At 54.0% G+C, this 19,068-nt stretch overlaps 1 protein-coding gene across 4 annotated transcripts; it reads right to left on the bottom strand.

Moving 5' to 3' along the window:
- Positions 1 to 346: 346 nt before the first annotated feature.
- Positions 347 to 18,981, bottom strand: HSF1 (heat shock transcription factor 1). 4 transcript variants are annotated; one of them, XM_043484335.1, is made up of 14 exons: positions 18,849 to 18,981; positions 5,207 to 5,315; positions 4,800 to 4,936; positions 4,440 to 4,597; positions 3,206 to 3,281; positions 3,078 to 3,139; positions 2,896 to 2,992; positions 2,685 to 2,821; positions 2,334 to 2,603; positions 1,897 to 1,980; positions 1,233 to 1,338; positions 1,089 to 1,154; positions 932 to 1,001; positions 347 to 862 (listed from the first exon to the last, which is right to left on the bottom strand). In XM_043484335.1, exons 1-14 carry the CDS (start codon positions 18,963 to 18,965, stop codon positions 657 to 659), a joined length of 1,695 nt encoding a protein of 564 aa, XP_043340270.1. In that variant the 5' UTR covers positions 18,966 to 18,981; the 3' UTR covers positions 347 to 656. The 4 variants fall into 4 exon arrangements, with proteins under 4 accessions (XP_043340270.1, XP_043340272.1, XP_043340273.1 ...); XM_043484337.1 differs by having other exon boundaries at positions 4,440 to 4,564; XM_043484338.1 differs by lacking the exon at positions 1,897 to 1,980.
- Between the last annotated feature and the right edge of the window lie 87 nt (positions 18,982 to 19,068).

Raw genomic sequence — 19,068 nt, 5'->3', positions numbered from 1 at the left:
GTGGCCCGCCTCCTACGTTATGTGCACCTCTGCACCCCCGGCTGCCTGACTCAGGAGGTGGGCCTGTGCTTCCTTCACTCCAGGCCCACAGTGCTGACCCAATGCACCCACCTGGTCCTTTAGTGCGGACCTGGCCACAGGCCTCCTGTGGGCTGTGCTGACCCCACCCTGGTCCCTTTATAAAGAAAATTTGAGCACATGCAGCCCAGGGAAGCCAGTAGGCTCTGGCGTGCTGTGTCCATCTGCCTCCCTCCAGCCCCTTCCAAGACCCTGCGCCCCTCATCATCATGCCCCGACCCCCACCCCCGCCCGCACTCTGGCAGGAGGAACAGACAGGGAGACCACACACAGAGCTCGTTGTTTATAAATCTCTGCCTGGCTCATCAGTCTGTCCGTCCACGTATATATCTGTATATCTCTATGGAAGGGGAAAGGGGGACTCTCGTGTAAAAATCCAAAATACAATTCTATGAACACCTGCGTCCTGGTCAGTCTGAGTGTGGCCATGAAGCCCAGGGGAGCCGTAGCTCACAGGGCTAGGCCCTCAGTGCTGGCCGGGGGCTGAGCGCCGCCCCCTGCCCCCACCCCCCTGCCAGCCAGGGGACCAGGCTCCCCGACAGCAGCCCTGCCCAAGGCTGGCTCTCCTCCTGGGGCTTCTAGGAGACAGTGGGGTCCTTGGCTTTGGGGGGCTCTGAGCCCGTCAGCAGGGAGATGGTGGGGTCATCTGAGTAGTCGTCTCCCTCGGAGAAGTAGGAGCCCTCCCCCAGCTCGAAGAGCACCGGCAGGTCGCTGCTCCCCACGTCCACGGAGCCCGGGTCCAGCAGCAGCAGGGGCTGGGCGGTGTAGTGCACCAGCTGCTTCCCTAGGGGTGGGACTGGGTCAGGGTGCCAGTGGTGCCGGGGTGCTGGGGGGGGCGGGGGGCTCAGCTCACCTGAGTCTGGGCTGCTTTTCTCTGCCTCCAGAGGTCTGGGAGGCTCCTGGGGAGACAGGAGCTCCTGGATCTGCCAGGGCAGCAAGAGGGAGCACGGTGAAAGCTCCCCCGAGGCCCCACCCCTGCCCCGCCCACCCCACCCGCCCCGCCTACGCACACTGGCCAGGCTGCTGTCCAGGTCGGGCAGGTTCATGTCGGGCACCGTCACCGAGGGGCTGAACAGCTGCAGGGAAGGGGTGGTGGTCAGACTGCCCTGCAAGCGGGGTGGGCTGGGCGCAGGGCGGGCAGGGCTGGGACTCACGTCCAGCAGGGTGCTGGTGTCCACGCTGAAGCCGTGGCTCGTCAGCATGGTCTGCAGGTTGTCCAGGTTGGAGTCCATGGCGTCCAGGTGGTCGCTGAGCTCGGTCCTGGCCAGAGGGAGGAGAGCGGGTGACGTGGCGTCCAGTCACCCCCAGGTGCAGTCCTGCTAGTCCGCGTGCCCTGCTGCCAGCCTGCCCTGTGCAGGCTCACGGGAGGCCCTGAGGTGGGGCCCTGGGCCCAGTGGGGCTGGGACACTTGGCCACCAGGGTGGTGGGTCAGGCTCCCCCATCACCACGAAGCCCCGTAAGGCCTCTGGCAGCACGTCAGGCTGGGCTGGCCAAGATGGCAGGGGGCTGAGAAGTTCAGTGCTCAGAAGGGCTGGGGCCCCAGCTTTTCAGGTTCAGTGAGGCCTGCCCTTCACACTGGAGGACAGCAGGAGGGTGGACCTGTGCTCTGTCGGGCTGGGACAGCCTCCCCTGGCATGCTCCAGGAGGGAGACTGGGCCTGCCCCTGCAAGGAGGCCAGTCAGCAACTCGGGTGCTACCTCGGGCCCCAGAGCTGGGGGGGAGCCTGTTCAGCAGGCCAGGTGGGGGTCTGCTCCGATGCTGGGGAGGGGCCCGAGCTCTGGCGGAGCCCTCCTCCCTCCCCAGTGGGACAGCGCTAACCCTGGCTGGACTCGGCCATGCAGAAAGGAGGAGGGGCAGGGGAAGAGGCGGGCGACCCCAGACATCTTTGGAGTGCGAGCCAAACTGCAAGATAGAAAGACAAGAGCCCCCCACTGCTGGTGGGGGCCAGGCGGACTCCAAGCCCCCACCCTGCTCGCCCACCTCTGGGGTGGTAGGACAGACAGACCAGGCGGCCTGGGGAGGGCGGCTCAGGGGGCAGGTGTGCCTGCCACGTGCCTGGCTCCCGTGGCGCAGGGACTGCGGGACCCCAAGACTGGTATGTCTCCCTCCCCAGCTCCGTGTTCTGGGCCGGGTCGGCCAGCTCCCCCTGGCAAGTCCTGTGCTGAATGCCTGAGGGCCACGTGTGTCCAGCCCTGCACTGTCTTTGTCGGAGGCTCCTGCTTCCAGAGACCGCAGGGCGCGTGGAAGGCACTCACTTGTCCAGGCAGGCAACGCTGAGGCACTTCTCGGGGGCCGAGGCGGGCAGGGGCGAGGGGGGGTGGCCCCCAGTGTCCGCGATGGGTGTGGTGGAGACAGCGGGCGTAGGCTCACTCTCCCGGAGGATGGAGTCAATGAGGGTGGTCGGGGACAGGGGCGTCTCCACCATGGAGGACGGTCGGCCAGGGCTGGCATCCTCTGCCCGGGGGCTCTGTGGCGGGCTTGGGGGTTCCTCCTTGACGCGAACCAGGGGGCTGCTGGACAGGGACCTGCCCATGGGGCACAGGCGTCAGCGAGCGCCTCTGCCGGCCCCACCCGCTCCTGCCTGCGGGGAAGGCGCTGGGCCGCACCTCTCGTCTACACTCCTGCCCGCAGAGGCCACAGGGCTGCTGGGGGCCAGTTCGGTGATGTCGGAGATGATGGGTCCGGAGCTGGCGACAGCGTCTGGCGAGTAGAGGCTGGAGCCGCTGTAGGCTGGAGAGGGGGCCTGCCACCAAAGGGAGGTGAGCACGCGTGGTGGGAGCTGCGCCCCCGCCCCCGCCCTGGGCGCCCGCAGCTCACCGGGTAGGGGCCTGGGCCATGGATGTGCTCCAGCGAGTACTGCCGGCCGTACTTGGGCATGGGGTGCGCAGGGCCACCGTCGTTCAGCATCAGGGGGCTGTGGGGAGGGGTGGGTGAGCGGCAGCCCAGCCTCGCGGCCCCGGGTCGCGGCCCACGGGAGACGGGCGTGCCCCGTGCCTCACATCTTTCTCTTCACCCCTAGGATCCGGTTTGACTGCACCAGCGAGATGAGGAACTGGATGAGCTGCAGGGGGAGAGGTGGTCAGCCCCGTGCGGACAGGGCCCCCCTCCCCGCCAGCCCGGCACACACCTTGTTGACGACTTTCTGTTGCTGGGCATGCTTCTGCCTCAGGCTGGCCACCTCTCGCCACAGCGCCTCGTTCTCGCTGCAGCAGACCGGGCGTGGTCAGCAGGCGGCGGGAGCCCTGGGACATCCCGCTCCACCACGCGCCCACCCGCTGGCCCATCCCTGCCCGCTGCCAAGCACGGGCCAGGGGCCAGGCCGAGACCCCACGGCCCTCTCGGTCACGGTTAAGGTAGCAGAGCCTCTGGGCTCTCTACCTGGACCAAGGATGGGGGTCCAGGGGATGGAGGCAGTGCAGCTCCCAGGTCACAGGACTGTGAGTGGGGGTTCTCCTGTGCTTTAGGGGGTCAGAAGTGGCCCTTAAAGAGCACAAAGGGCCACCACCACAGCCCATGCCCTGCTCAGCACCAGTGTGTCTTCTTGATAGGTGGCAGGCCCTCCTACGCTCACTCTAAGAGGCGTCCCTGTCCTGGAAGCCAAGGCCACCTGATCCCACCTCTGGATATCAGCCAGCCAAGTGCTCCTGTTGGGCTCTGTCTGACATGAGTAGTTAGGTAGGGGCTAAGAGCCTCCTCCATGATCTAGGGGTGTGACGGCCTGCCCCGAGTGGCTTTGAGGCCACCCTGGGCTGGGGTGCTTGAGGGCCCCAGTTACACAGGAGGGGGTCTAAACTGGCCGCTATGGGGGTCCTGGCGGTGGGGGGGGGGGGTGCCTAAAATCGGTTCTGTGGTGACCAGATGTGCCCCCGGGGGGGTGGTCCAGAAAGAACCCGCAGTGCCTCCTGCGCCAGGCCTGATGAGAGGTGACACACTGATTGGTGCCAGGCGCATGTGCAGGCAGAGTGAGGGGCCCGAGGGCCCAGCTCTGTGGGCTGCCACGGGACCGCACCTGACCCTGCCTCCCAGGCAAGGTCCAGCCGGCAAGTCCAGCCCGGCAAGGGCCGGGAGGCCATGCAAGTCCAGACGTGGCCCTGGCCTGAGTGGAAGGGCCGGAGCCCGCGGGACCAGGGCTGGGGAGCGGCCTCGCCAGCACCGCGTCCCCCATGTCACTGCACAGGAGGGCCTCTCACACTCCCACCTCCCCCACCATCGCTCTGCAAAGTTCTTTCTGGAAACCTTTCCCTGGGGCAGGTCTGGTCATGACAGAACCAGCTTTAGGCTGCCCCCAGGCCGGACCCACCACGGTAACCCCACCATCCCAGAGGAGTCGCATCCTGCTCTCATGGCGTCCCAGAACCTACTGCTTCATGGCCAGCAGCTTGGAGTCCATGCTCTCCTGCTTCCCCTTCATCAGCTGCACATCCGTCAGCAGCTTGGTGACGCTGTCCTGGCGAATCTTTATGTCCTCGCTCCGCAGGGTGGACACCTGCGTCCCCGGGGGAGCAGTCACTGAGATGGCCTGGGGGCAGGGCGGGATACAGCAGAAAGGGCCGAGGGGCTGCTGGGATGGAGGGGCCTTCGCTGGGGTGGCCGATGGGGGATGTGCGGCTGGCAGGAAGCAGGCTTGGCACAGCCAGGCCAAGCCAGGCCAGCGAGTGGACGCTACTCTTGCCGGTGGCCTGGGCGGAGAGCCGAGACCGTGGGGGAGAACGGCTACTCACGCTGGTCACTTTCCTCTTGATGTTCTCAAGGAGCTGCTCCTGGCCTCGCAGGAAGCACGGGTGCTGGAACTCGGTGTCGTCCCTCTCCGGCTTGACCAGTCCACCCTGCTCAATGTGGACCACCTTCCGGAAGCCATCTGTGTACAACGGGGTCGGAGTAGCGCTGCCTCAGGGCTGGGGTCTTACCCCTCTCTCCAGGAAGGCCCCTGCCCCGGGGAGGACGGAGGGAGGCCCTGGCGGGTGGGGCCTGGCTCAGGGAATGCCCAGCACTGCCCTCCCAGAAGCCCTGCCTGCAGTGGCTGGGTGGTCTTAATCTCAGGGAGACTCTCTGAGACACCCCTTCCCCTTCAGCTGCGTGGGCTCCGGGCCGCGCGGGGCTGTATGCAGGGCCAAGGCAGTACACTCACACATGTTGAGCTGCCGCACGAAGCTAGCCATGTTGCTGTGCTTGAAGTACTTGGGCAGCACCTCCTTGGCAAACTGGCCCTGGTCCAGCACGTGGAAGCTGTTCCCGCTCTGCCAGGAGACGTGGGGGTCACCACAGCCTCTCCATGCAGGGGCTGCACCCCCACCCTGGGCTGGGTGAGTGAGTTTTCACCTTGGACCCCACATTCCTGCCAGAGGCCTGCCGGGTCACACCTCAGCACTGCAGGCCCTTCCCTGAGGGCCCCATGTCAGCTCTAATCCGCAGTTTTACCCTACGAACGTCTAAGACCCCAAACGGAGGCAGCCAAGGAGACGGCACCTAATTTCAGGTCCTCAGGAGGAAGACAACACACTCGTGCTCAGAACTGAAGCTTTGTGGTTCTTCTTCTGGGAACAGAGGTGAGAACAAGATGAAAAAACTGCTACGCTGCTCTTCCACGTGTCCAGACCTCGGTCCAGAAGCTCCCAGGCGGGCCGAGGCTGGGCCCAGGACCCGCTGGGGCGCGGGATGGGGCTGGGGGGCAGCAGGAAGGGCCCTGTGGTGTCAACATGGACGCATGTGAAAAAGACACAATGGAAGTGTGTTGAGCTGAGAGGAAGGGTGGAAAAGGGACCTCCCACAGCTTTTCTCCTCCACAGACACAATGAGAACACCAGCAAAAACTGTTAAGAGTCAACTTCTTCAGAACTCTGAAAATGACCCATGAGGAGAATTTATTCAAGAAATGGCTGAATCTCAGTAAGATCCGAGAACTGTGGCATTCTAACTTGCCATGTCCCTACCTCTTCTCCTGTACCTGAGAAAGCCAACAGGTCAAATCATGGTGGAACAAACGTTCTGGCAGCCATGGGGCTGGGGCTCATTCAAGGCCCACACAGTGTCTCCCTGGAAGGCTCCACCTCCAAGGCTGTTTTTGATCTGACCTTTTATGCTGACGCTCTCAGCAGAAAAAGTCTTTTCCCTAGAGATGTTTGCTGAAAGCATCAAGAGGCAATTTTAAACTCATGACGAAAAAAAAAAAAACCTACTCATCAGGCCGAACACAGTGGACCACAAATGGAGAAAACTGGCCAGCCAGGAAACGTAAAAGAGCTAAGGAACAAGATATCAAGAAGAGCTTTGAAAAGCTCCAGAATATTCCTGGGATCCAGAAGTCACACGTGCGTGTACAGCTGTGTGCATGTCCGGGAGAGGTCCAAGAAGGCTCTGTGTAAGCAGGAAGCTGAGGAGAAAGTCAGGATGCCAACGACGTGGCTGGGAGCTGAAGGCACACCCAGCACACAGAATTTGCCACAGAGACTGGGAGATTTACTGGTTCCAGGCATTAAGGAACACTTCTGCTCCCCTCACTGCCTAACCCCTCAGTGATCACACACAGCAAAGAACACAAACTGCCTACAATTAATTCAGAAAAGCCACCAAACAAACAGCAACAACGGAAACTGCAACAAATCCTGGTGGGCGGGGAAAATATGATACTGAGCTTAACAGATGCCGTATTATATTAATGGAAAACCTAACTTTCAAAAAAAAATTATGAGACACGCAAAGAAACAAGGTATGATCCACACACAGGGAAATGAGCAGCCAAAAGAAACCGTCCCCAAAGAGGCTCAGAGGTTGGACTTACTAGATGAAGACTTTAAATTCAAGTATTCGAAATATGTTCAAAGAACAAAATAAAATGGCATCTAAAGAAATAAAAAAGCATTAAGAATGATACCTCTTAGAAGAAAGTATAACAATAAAGACAGAAGTTACAAATATGAAAGTCCTGGAGTTGAAAAGTGTAACAAATCGGATTTAAAATTCCCTAAGGGGCTCAACAGCAGATCTGAGCAGGAATAAGGTGGAACCAGCAAACGTGAAGGAGTATCGTCAACTGACATTTCCTGACTGAGGAACGGAAAGAGAAATGAATGAAGAGAGTGACACACGGGACACCAGCAGAGACCAACACACGCATAAAGGAGAGGGGCAGAAAGAATATCTATAGAAATAATGACCCCAAACTCCCCAAATTTGATGAAAAATATCTGAGAAGGTAAACAAATTCCAAGAAGGATGAACTCACAGAGATTCACATCTAGCTATCCATAATCAAAAGACCAAGGAAAACTCTTTAGAGCAGTTAGAACCAACTCATCACACATAAGGAATCCCTAATAACAGCTCCTGAATATTCACTGGAATGACTGATACTGAAGCTGAAGTTCCATTACTGTGGTCACCTGATGCAAAGAACTGACTCATTAGAAAAGACCCTGATGCTGGGAAAGATAGGAGGAGAAGGGGATGACAGAGGATGAGATGGTTGGATGGCATCACCGACTTGATGGACATGAGTTTAGGCAAGCTCCAGGAGTTACTGATGGACAGGGAGGCCTGCTGTGTGCACTCCATGGAGTCACAAAGAGTCAGACATGACTGAGCGACTGAACTGAACTGAATAGCAGCTTATTTGTCATGAGAAAGCATGCAGGCCAGAAGCCTGTGGGATGGCATGCCAAAAGCGCTGAAAGAAAAAAGGCTTTTTCTTTCAGCCAAGAATTCTATATCCAGCAAAACTATCCTCTGAAGATGCCTGGGAAGGCAGCTAAGGAGATCCTCTGAACCACTCTCAGGATAAACAAAGCTTAGGTTACCTAAAGTCTCTGGAGATTGTCCTGAAGGCATTTAACAAATGAAGAAACACTTCTTCAAGAAAATCTAAAACTCAACAGAAACAGTGAACTATGGCATTTTTGGCCACAATCTGCTTCCTCCTCTTCCTCACAGAGTTCCCCTGGATTGATGGCACACTCTGGGGGGGCTCTGGCCTAGAGGTGGGGATTTCTCACCCTTCAGTTTACAATCAGCACTTTCTGTATCCTCCTGAGAGGGTGAGGGGGCAGGCCACCACCATCTCTCATTTTGACCAACTCAAGGGTTGAGGGTCCCCTTCTCCATTCTGCCCCCACTTACAGAATGGAGTCTCTACCCAGGCATGGCAGACTCAGAATACTGGGGCTTCAATCACCCTCACCCCAGTTAGCCTTAATTTCTTTTTCTTGTCTTAAGCTACTGGGTAGGACTTCCAGTACAAAATCAGCTAGCACTGGTGAAAACAGATTTTATACCTTGTTCTGATCTTATGGGGAAAGCATTCAGGAGCTTACCAATATGTATGATGTTAGGTGTACAGTTTTTGTTTTTGTATTAGGCTGAAGAAGGTCCCTGCTATTCTTAGTTTCCTGATTTTTTTTTCTTTACTATCACAAACATCAAATTTTGTCAAATGCTTTTTCTGAAACAAATAATATGATTCTGTGGTTTTTCTTTAGATAGTTAACATGCTGGGTTATATTGATTTAAAAATCCTGAACCATCCATACATTCCTGAGGTAAATCCCGTTTGTTGTGACATTAGTCTTTTTATGTACTGCCAAATTTGATTTGCTAAAGTTTTATTCTTGCTTTGAGAACCCTATGAACAGTACGAAAAGGCAAAAAGATATGACACTGAAAGATGAACTCGCCATGTTGGAAGGTGCCCAATATGCTGCTGGAGGAGTGGAGAAATAACTTCAGAGAATGAAGAGATGGAGCCAAAGCGAAAACAACGCCCAGCTGTGGACGTGACTGGTAATGGAAGTAAAGTCCGATGTTGTAAAGAACAATATTGCATAGAAACCTGGAATGTTAGGTCCATGAATCGAGGTAAATTGTAAGTGGTCAAACAGGAGATGGCAAGAGTGAACATTGACATTTTAGGAATCAGTGAACTAAAATGGACTGGAATGGGAGAATTTAATTCAGATGACCATTATATCTACTACTGTGGGCAGAAATCCCTTAGAAGAAATGGAGCAGCCCTCATAGTCAACAAGAGTCTGAAATGCAGTACTTGGGTGTGATCTCAAAAATGACAGAATGATGTCTGTTCCTTTTCAAGGCAAACCATTCAATAACAGTAATCCAAGTCTATGCCCCAGCCACTAATGCCAAACAGGCTGAAGTTGAACAGTTCTATGATGACCTACAAGACCTTTTAGAACTAACACCAAAAAAAGACGTCCTTTTCATCACAGGGGATTGGAATGCAAAAGTAGGAAGTCAAGAGATACCTGGAGTAACAGGCAAATTTGGCCTTGGAGTACAAAATGAAGCAGGGCAAAGGCTAACAGAGTTTTGCCAAAAGAACGCACTGGTCATAGCAAACACCCTCTCCCAACAATACAAGAGATGACTCTACACATGGATATCACCAGACGGTCAATATCGAAATCAGGTTGATTATATTCTTTGCAGCCAAAGATGGAGAGGCTCTATACAGTCAGCAAAAACAAGACAGGGAGCTGACTGTGGCTCAGATCATGAACTGCTTGTTGCAAGATTCAGACTTAAATTGAAGAAAGTCGGAAAAACCACTAGACCATTCAGATATGACTTAAATCAAATCCCTTAAGATTATACAGTGGAAGGGACAAATAACTTCAAGAGATCAGATCTGACAGACAAGAGTGCCTGAGGAACTGTGGACAGTTTCATGATATTGTACAGAGGCAGTGATCAAGACCATCCCCAAGAAAAAGAAATGCAAAAAGGCAAGATGGTTGCCTGAGGAGGCCTTACAAATAGCTGAGAAAAGAAAAGTAAAAGGCAAAGGAGAAAAGGAAAGATATACCCATCTGAATGCAGAGTTCCAAAGAATATCAAGGAGAGATGAGAAACCCTTCCTCAGTGATCAATGCAAAGAAATAGAGGAAAACAACAGAATGGGAAAGACTAAGAAATCTCTTCAAGAAAATTAAGAGATACCAAGGGAACATTTCATGCAAAGATGGGAACAATAAAGAACAGAAATGGTATGGACCTAACAGAAACAGAAGATATTAAGAAGAGGTGGCAAGAATTCACAGAAGAACTATACAAAAAGGATAATCACGATGGTGTGATCACTCACCTAGAGCCAGACATCCTGGAATGTGAAGTCAAGTGGGCATTAGGAAGCATCATTATGAACAAAGCCAGTGGGGGTTATTTCAAACAAAGCCAGTTGAGTTATTTCAAATCCTAAAAGATGATGCTGTGAAAGTGCTGCACTCAATATGCCAGCAAATTTGGAAAACTTGGTAGTGGCCACAGGACTGGAAAAGTCCTGCCTTTCATCCCAATCCCAAAGAAAGGCAATGCCAAAGAATTTTGTTTAAACTACCACACAATTGCACTCATCTCGCATGCTAGCAAAGGAATGCTCAAAATTCTTCAAGCTAAGTTCAATAATACGTGAACCAAGCACTTCCAGATGTTCAAGCTGCATTTAGAAAAGGCAGGGGATCCAGAGATCAAATTGTCAACATCTGTTGGATCACAGAAAAAGCAAGAGAATTCCAGAAAAACATCTACTTCTGCTTCACTGACTAGGCTAAGCCTTTGACTGTGTGGATCCAAACAAACTGGAAAATTCTTAAAGAGATGGGAATACCAGACCACCTGACCTGCCTCCTGAGAAATCTGTATGCAGGTCAAGAAGCAACAGCAGGAACCAGACATGGAACAACAGACTGGTTCCAAATTGGGAAAGAAGTATGTTAAGACTATACTGTCACTCAGATTATTTAACTTCTATGCAGAGTACATCATGCAAAATGCCAGGCTAGATGAAGCACAAGCTGGAATCAAGATTGCTGGGAGAAATATCAATAACCTCAGATAGGCAGATGACACTACCCTTATGGCAGAAAGCGAAGAGGAACTAAAGAGCCTCTTGATGAAAGTGAAAGAGGAGAGTGAAAAAGCTGGCTTAAAATTCAACATTCAAAAAACTAAGATCATGGCATCCGGTCCCATCAGTTCACAGCAAATAGATGGGGAAACAATGTTAACAGTGACAGACTTTATTTTCTTGGGTTCCAAAATCACTGCAGATGGTGACTGCAGCCATGAAATTAAAAGACGCTTGCTCCTTGGAAGAAAAGTTACGACCAACCGAGACAGCATATTAAAAAGCAGAGACATAACTTTGCCATCAAAGGTCCGTCTAGTCAAAGCTATGGTTTCTTTAGTAGTCACGTTCACTTATCGATGTGAGTTGGACCATAAAGAAAGCTGAGTGTGGAAGAATTGATGCTTTTGAACTGTGGTATTGGAGAAGACTCTTGAGAGTCCCTTGGACTGCAAGATCCAACCAGCCAATCCTAAAGGAAATCAGTCCTGAATATTCATTGAAAGGACTGATGCTGAAGCTGAAACTCCAATACTTTGGCCACCTGATGCGAGGAACTGACTCATTGGAAAAGACCCTGATTCCAGAAAAGATTGAAGGCAGGAGGAGAAGGGGACAACAGAGGATGAGATAATGGGATGGCATCACCGACTTGATGGACAGGAGTCTGAGCAAGCTCCGAGCATGGACAGGGAAGCCTGGCATGCTGCAGTTCATGGGATCACAGAGTCAGACACGACTGAGGGACTGACATGAACTGAGCTGAGTGACTGAACTGAAATTTTTATAAACATTATGAAGGATATTGGTCTGTAATTTTCTTGGGACAGTTTTGTTCTAGTCAATTTTGATCTGAAGATTTTTTAGAAAGGTTCATAATTCTAGGAATTCTATTTCTTTAATAGACTCAAGATTACTAATAGTTATCTGACTCACTCTGGGTGAGTTTGGACAGTTTGTGCTTTTCAAAGAATTGGTTCATTTTATTAAATTTACATGCACAGAGTTGTCTGTTGCACTTCCTTATTACCCTCTTACTGCCTGTGGTGTCTGTTGTGACATACCCTCTGATGGTCATCATATTAGGAATTTACCTCTTTTCTTCTCTGTCATGCCAACCTTTTCAAAGATTCAGCTATTGAATTCATTTATCATGTTTTATTCTTTTCAGTTTCATTGGTTTTTCTCTTCCTTCTGCCTGCTTTGGTTTTACTCTGCTCTTTTAACTTTCATGTGGAAGCTTAGAAGCAGTTCTTATTTCCCTTTTGGCATAACTTTAGGTGGATCTTTCAGACAAGAAGTGTTTGGTGGACGGATGGGGAATGTTGGCACAGCAGATGGAGATCCTCAGATGGAAGATGAGGAAGCAAGCAAGGATCCTATGGAGGCTGCCCTCTCACGAGTCATGATGGTGTGGGCAGGTGCCACTGAGCCTCAGCTGTTTTAGGCAGTTAGTTAGTTTGGAGGTGCCTGGTTACACAGCTATAGATAATATAACCAGTACATATTCTGTAGTGTTTAGAGCACTGTATTTCCATTGTCAACAGCTCGTTACTAGTATGTGGAATCAGAATTAATTTCTGTATACCGGCGTTGAATCCTGTGACCTCACTAAATTCACTCATTAGTTTTAATAACGTTTTTGTAGATTTTTTGGTATTTTCTAAGTAAATAATAATGCTTTCTATGAATATAGTTTTAATTCTTACTTTCCAATCTTGATGTCTTTTATGTATTTGCCATATTGCCTGACCAGGGCACCCAATACACCATTATGCTTCTTCTGCCTCCACTGAGAAAACTGTCAATGTGGTGAGTTACACCAGGTTTTGAGTGTTGACCAGACTTCCGCTTACAAGGTCCCTTCCAGCCCAGGCCTCACGGCTGCTCTGCCAGGAAGTCAGTCTCATTCTTGTCCTGTTCTTTCACATGCAATTTCCTTTCTTTTCTATGCTGCTTTTAAGATTTTCTCTCTAACACTGGTTTTCAACACTTTGATAGTGACATGCATTGGTATATTTTGTTTTTATCTTCTTTGGGAGTCAATGCAGTTCTTGGATCTGTAGGTTTACAGTTTTCAAAAAAAAAAAAAAATTCGGGAAAAAGTCTAGCTTTTTCTAAAAATAAAGAAAGAAATAAGCCAGTTATTTCCAAAATCTTCCTCCATCCTTTACTCTGGAACTTAAACTGTGTGTCAGCCCATGTGGTGTTAACCCTGTAAGGCTCTGCTCACTTTTTTCTCAGTCTTTCTTCCTCTCTGCGATCACTGTGGATAGTTTGCTAGCGTAGTGTTCAGTGATCTTTTCTTCTGTAGTTTCTAATCTGGTGTTTAATCCTCTTCAATGACTTAATAAAAACAAGCTTTTTATGTTAGAATGTTAGATTTACTGAAAAGCTAAGACAGTAGAGTTCCTATATGTCCCACACCCGCTCTCCCTGTTATTAACAGCCTACACTAGTGCATTTGCCCCAAACGTCATAGCGATATGCTTTATCCTTAACCACGGCCCTCATTTTTCTCAGATTTCCTTACTTTTTACTGAACTGTTCCAGGACATCATCCAAGACAGTACATTACATTCATGTCTGCTTACATCATGCTTGACTTACATCTCTCAAGACTTTCCTGGTTTCTGATGACCTTGATGGTTTTGAGGACTGGGCTGGTACTGTGTAGAATGTTGCTCAATTTGGATCTGTCTGATGTTTTTCTCTCATGATGAGTTAAGGTTACGTAAGTTTCTGGAGAGGAAGACCACAGAGGTGGTGTGCCCGGCCCATCACGACACGTCAGGGCACACCCGTCAACGTGACTCATCACTGCTGGCGGAGGCCTACCTGTCCCGTGCCTTCACTGTGCAGCCCCCCACCCCACAGGACTTCTCAGCAGGAAGGCAGCCCCCGGCAAAGGCTGGGGTTACGGGTCACCTCTTTGAAGGGGGAGTGAACACAGAGGTAACCTGTGGCAATTCTTCTGCAGCAGACACTTGTTCCAGAGACATTCTGCTCATCCGCCTTCCTTCTTGTATCTTCTACTTCTTGGTCTTAAGGTTTTCACTCTACATTCTTGAGGACACAGAGCATTTTAATAACTGTTTTAACTTTCCTGCTAGTCAGTTCCACCACACCTGGGTCTGTTACTGTAACTTCTTTGTTAGGAGTGACATTCTCCTGCCAAGTGGCCCATCTATTAGTTTCAACTGGATCCCAGACAAGAGGAATGTTACTACACTGTGTCTGAGTTCAGTTGTCCTCCTTTCAAGGATGCCCTCAGTTCTGAAGGAAGGGATCAGCCTGATCCTTTCAGGCTTGTCTTTAAGTTCGTTCACATCGTGTCAGGGCAACTCCAGCTGCACCCTCAAGCCTCGGCTGTTCTGAGGCACTGGGCAGGCTCTACGCTCAGAGCAGACTCTCTGCCCCAGCTGCGAGGACTGGAATGGCTCAGCTGGTCCCTGGTGGGCCAGGGGTGCCCAGAGCACAGCTCCCAGTAGCTGTTCTTTTCCTGGAAGGTTCTCGGGCAGTTGTCCAGGTCTCATGCCACCGGCAGGTGAAGCAGCATTCAGCTGAGACCCGCAGGGCCTCTCGCAGAGCTCCTCCTCGATCGTACCAGGTTCTGCCCATTCTGGCTGCCTCAGCTTCACCAAAGGCCAGGCTCTCAGGGTTTGAACACTGCCTCGACAGAAAGCCTGGGCACCTGGAGCAAGGGCTCACTCATCCTTTTGTGTAACAGACCTGAGCACTGTTGGAGGACGAGTCCATATTGGGTGTGTCCTGCCAACCCAACTTTAAGGGCTATTAGAAGCCTGGAAGGCCTGCTGGTGAGTCTCTCACAGTACTCAAAGCCTCTTCCCTCTTGCCTCAGGAGTTCAAGGCCCCTCCTTCTCTGCTGACCCCATTTCAATCCTGCAGAAGGTCTTGCCTTACCCTTGGACACAAGAGGGACTAGTGATGGGACATACGGCAAGGGAAGGGAGAAGCCGATGCCCAGTTGCTAGCTGGTGAGCAACACCCTTGCCCCTGAAATGCAGGGCTTAGAGAATATCCAGTCTTGCTATACATTTGGAGCCTGTGGCCCTGTTTCCTACAGAACTGTGAACACCCTGAAACATATACAAAGTTCTGCACACGTGCAGATCTTTATAAAGGGAGGGTCTCTGTCTGTGAGCAGGATCTCCAAGGGCTCCACAGCAACAGGATTCACCACCACAGTGACTCCACAGTGGTCCACCTGCACTTTTTAAGAGTCTCTCCAGAACAGAAGGCCCGTCTTAGTCCTCCAGCCAAAGGGAAGGGTCTGCGTGACGTGTTCTGGGAGTAGCGGGCATGTGGCGGGCACCCACGTGCGGTGAGAACACCAGCACTGTGTGGACGCAGCTCAGAGCAGCTCTTGGTGCCCGGCCCGGCCCGTCCTCTCCTCAGCCAAGCAGGCGCCTGCTCGCACACCCTCACGTCCCTGTCCTACTTGTGCTCAGGCTCAAGCTCTCCAGCTGCCGCACCACACTCAGGTCTCCAGGCCCAGCTGAACGCAGGGGTCTCTGCTGACTCAGTCACCGCCGGGCCCAGGGGCAGGGGCCCTGGGGCAGCTGCCAGCGCTCCCGGGTCAGGAAACCCTGCAGCCAGAGGTGCAGAAGCAGGTCCCTAGCCTGTGATGCCCTGTGGGGCTGACTGCTCCTCCCAGGGTGGATCCTGTGGGCCCCCCGATCCCTCCTTCTTCTTTAACAAAGAACTCTGAGCACACACGGCCTGTGGAGCCAGGTGGGCTCTTGTCTGCTGTGTCCACCTACCTCCCTCCAGCCCCTTCGGAGATTCTGTGCCCCTCCTCACCCCCCGCCCACCTCGGCAGGACGGACAGACAGGGAGCCCATCCTGTATAGATCTCTGCCTGGCTCGTCTGCTTCTGTCTGTCCATGTGTGTACCTCTACGGAAGGGGAAACGGAGACTCTCATGTGAAAACTCAATACAATTCTATGAAGACCTGAGTGCTGATCGCTCCAAGTATGGCAGGGGTCCAGCTAAGAAAGCAGGTGGGGTGGGACCAGAGCCGGGACCCCACGGCATGGGCCTCGTGCTGCCCTCCACCCAGGAGACACGGCACGCAGCGAGGGCAGGCGCGAGCCACAGCTGTACACCAGCGAGACCGTGGACTCCAGGTCCAACCCAGCTGTCCTCCTGCTTTTCATCTGTGTTTCCTAGTGTCTCTGTGACTTAGTTCCCGTGTCTGTAAAAGGCCAGCTGTCACCTCTGCGTGGTGCTGTGGGAGGAGGTGGACTGATGCCCCGGGGCTGGGCCTCCTGCTATGTGGAGTGCTGGACAGGGCTGGCCGGGTCCTGGGTGGCAAGTTCAGGGGGCAGCAGGAGCCTCCAAGGCCCCAGAGCCCCTTGTAGCCTGTGCTGCATGCTGGGCACTCCTCCAGCCTTTCTCAGCCACTGCCAACCCCCAAGGGCAGGGCAGAGGGCCTGCTGGGGCCCGCCTGGCTCCCAGCTGAGGGGAGGAGCGACCGCCTGTTGTGGGAGTTCCAGGAACGATCCTCAGCCACCTCGGAGTGGCCAGGTGCGACTGGGGCCCTCCTTGAGGAGTCCCGCAGAGAGCTGGCAACCTGACTGCAGGCTGCTCGCCAGCCAGGGCCTCCACAGTGACCCTCTGACTGAGGCGCTCACACTGGCCACCTGGGATGCCGCTTGGTTTGGTGACACCCAGCTCCCAGGCGAAGGAGGGCCTTGCACTTAGGGCCTCATGGTGCCCACAGCCTAACAAGAAGAGCCTCCTTCAGCAATGCACCCACCCTCCTACCACTCTTAACCCTGTCTTGAGGCCAGACAGGCCTGATTCACGGAGCATCCCATGGATGCAGCTGCCACACTCACTAGGTTCCTTACCAAGGTTGTGGGGCCTTTGGTCCCGCAGGGCTGTCTGAAGGGCAGCCCTGGCCTATATTCTGTGGTGGCTCCACATTGAGCATGGTAACTGACCGGGGGTCTGGGAGGGAAGGGGAAACCAACACGACTCTCCAGGCAGGGCCTCAGACTGTGCAGAGGATGCACAGCGCTGCTGGGGCTGGAAAGCCCCCCACTCCACCCCCTTTCCCATGTCTCTGGGGCCAAACACAGGGTCCTCGGGGCAGAATGGGGAGATAAACGAGTTCCAGCCGGAGGGGAGGCACCAAGAGAACAGACACCAGAACATTCCAAGGCCTCTGGAAGCCAACTCTGGGCTTCAAGACCGCAGAAGTCTCCCCCAGCAGACTTTCTGACAGAGGCCTAGGGCTTGTGTGGGCATCGCGGAGGCCTCAGGCAGAGGGCGATCTCATTTCAGGGCCAGGCAGCTTCACAGCCCCTGCCCAGTCTGGAAAAGGGCTTCCTTCCACAGCTGAACCAGTGCTCAGTTCCTGTCCCGCCTGGCAGCACCAGCCCCCTGCCCTCTGTGTCCTGCCCCACGCATCCTGGCTGGCCTAAGGACAGAAGGGAGGGGGGTCAAATGCACGGGATCCAGCCGGCTGCTCCCACCCCCTCCAGTTTAAGTTCCAGCAGGGCTGGTGGGTGGTGCAACCACTGTGTGCGAGGCTGTGGCAGGCTTGACCCGTCCTGCTTTCCAGCTCTAAGGCCTTGCTCGGAACACAGGAAGTGGGACCTAGAGAGCTAGCTGGCAGGGCTTTGCCTGCTGCCACACAATCTTTAAGCAGAAACATTGAGCAGATCAAGAGGTGAGGCGATTATCCCAGTAGATTAAGCTCAGAGTATCCCAAAGGATCTCCGATGGCCCTCCCCAACCTGGGTAAGAGTATTTCCTGGGAGTTTAGAGGAAGGGAAAAGAAGAGAAAGGAAGAATAAAGACAGAAACCTGGGGTCACTTCCTTGGGTCAGCAAAGCTTAGGGCCTTGAACAAGGGGATGGTGGTAACAGGACAAGCTGTGGGGAAGGAAGCACAGCCTCCTCTTGGGGAACGCTGTGCACAACTACAGAAGCAGGCAATAGGGATGGAGCGTGGCACACAGGTGTGTCACTGGGACCAATACGAAGTGTCCCCTACAAGGACGCTGTATGATCCTGACTCTCCACCCGCTTTGAGGCAGAGCTTCAGCAAACAGCCCAGGAACCAGAGGACCCGGCCTCCCGCTCTGGGCTCGCCTCAGCTCAGACTGCTCCTCCTTTCTAAGGGCTTAACAGTTTGAAAGAGGAGTACTTAGGAGAGTCTGGGAGAGCCAGCGTCCGGGCCCTCAGGAGAGCAAGTGTGTCCGGAGGCACCCAGAGATTCCGCAAACCAGGGCGGCCCAGGCCGCCCATCTGCGGCCCGGACGGAGCTGTAGCTCCGGCCTTCCCCGGACGCGACGTCACAGCCCGGACGCAGATTCTCAGCCGCAACTCCAGATAAGTCTCTGCTTTACCTCTGCAAGCGGGGGAGCTGTCCGGCCTGCAGGGTCAGACTATGGAGACGAGCCTGCTGCCAGGCAACTGGAAGCAGGGGCGTGAATAAAGAGGCCCCGAAAGGAGCGAAAAACAAAGTGACTCTGGGGAAACCCAGCTGTGGTATCAGGACATGAGTTCGAGACCCACCACAACTTTATGACGTTTTGCTTTGTTTCTCGGTCCCTTTCCTTTTCCAGTAGAGCAACACCCTCCAGTACCCGCGCCAAATCCTCATTTCCTCGCAACAGCTGCCGACCCCACTACCCTGGTAACTCATCTGAGAAGCTGTGGGGTTACCTGGGCACCACGCTCGCTACGAAACTGGGCGCTGCCCTCAAGCCAGGCGCGCTTCCGCCGTCGTCTCACAGTTACTCGGCGAGAGACCGAAGAGGAGAGGCCCTTCCTGCCCAGACCCGGGCAGCGCGCACCGAGGGGAAGCCTCGGACGCTCTTTCCCGAACCCCCTGCTGCCCGCCCCCACACGCCCCGGGCCGGCGCGCCCAGCCCCTCACCGGGCTCCAGCAGATGAGCGCGTCCGTGTCCGGGTCACTCACGAGGGTCCACAGCTTGGTCAGGAAGGCCGGGACGTTGCTGGGCCCCGCCGCGCCCGGGCCCACGGGCAGATCCATACCGGGCGAGGCGGGAGAGGAGGAGGTAGCGACCGCAAAGAGGAGCCGAGGGCTGGGCTAGCGCAGCCGCCGCGCCTGCTGCCTGGGCCGCGCTGCCGTCGCC

This window comes from Cervus canadensis, chromosome 12 (genome assembly GCF_019320065.1).
Source record: "Cervus canadensis isolate Bull #8, Minnesota chromosome 12, ASM1932006v1, whole genome shotgun sequence".
Taxonomy (NCBI): domain Eukaryota; kingdom Metazoa; phylum Chordata; class Mammalia; order Artiodactyla; family Cervidae; genus Cervus; species Cervus canadensis.
Note: the sequence above shows the minus strand (reverse complement) of the source record. Positions and strands in the feature narration are given on the sequence as shown.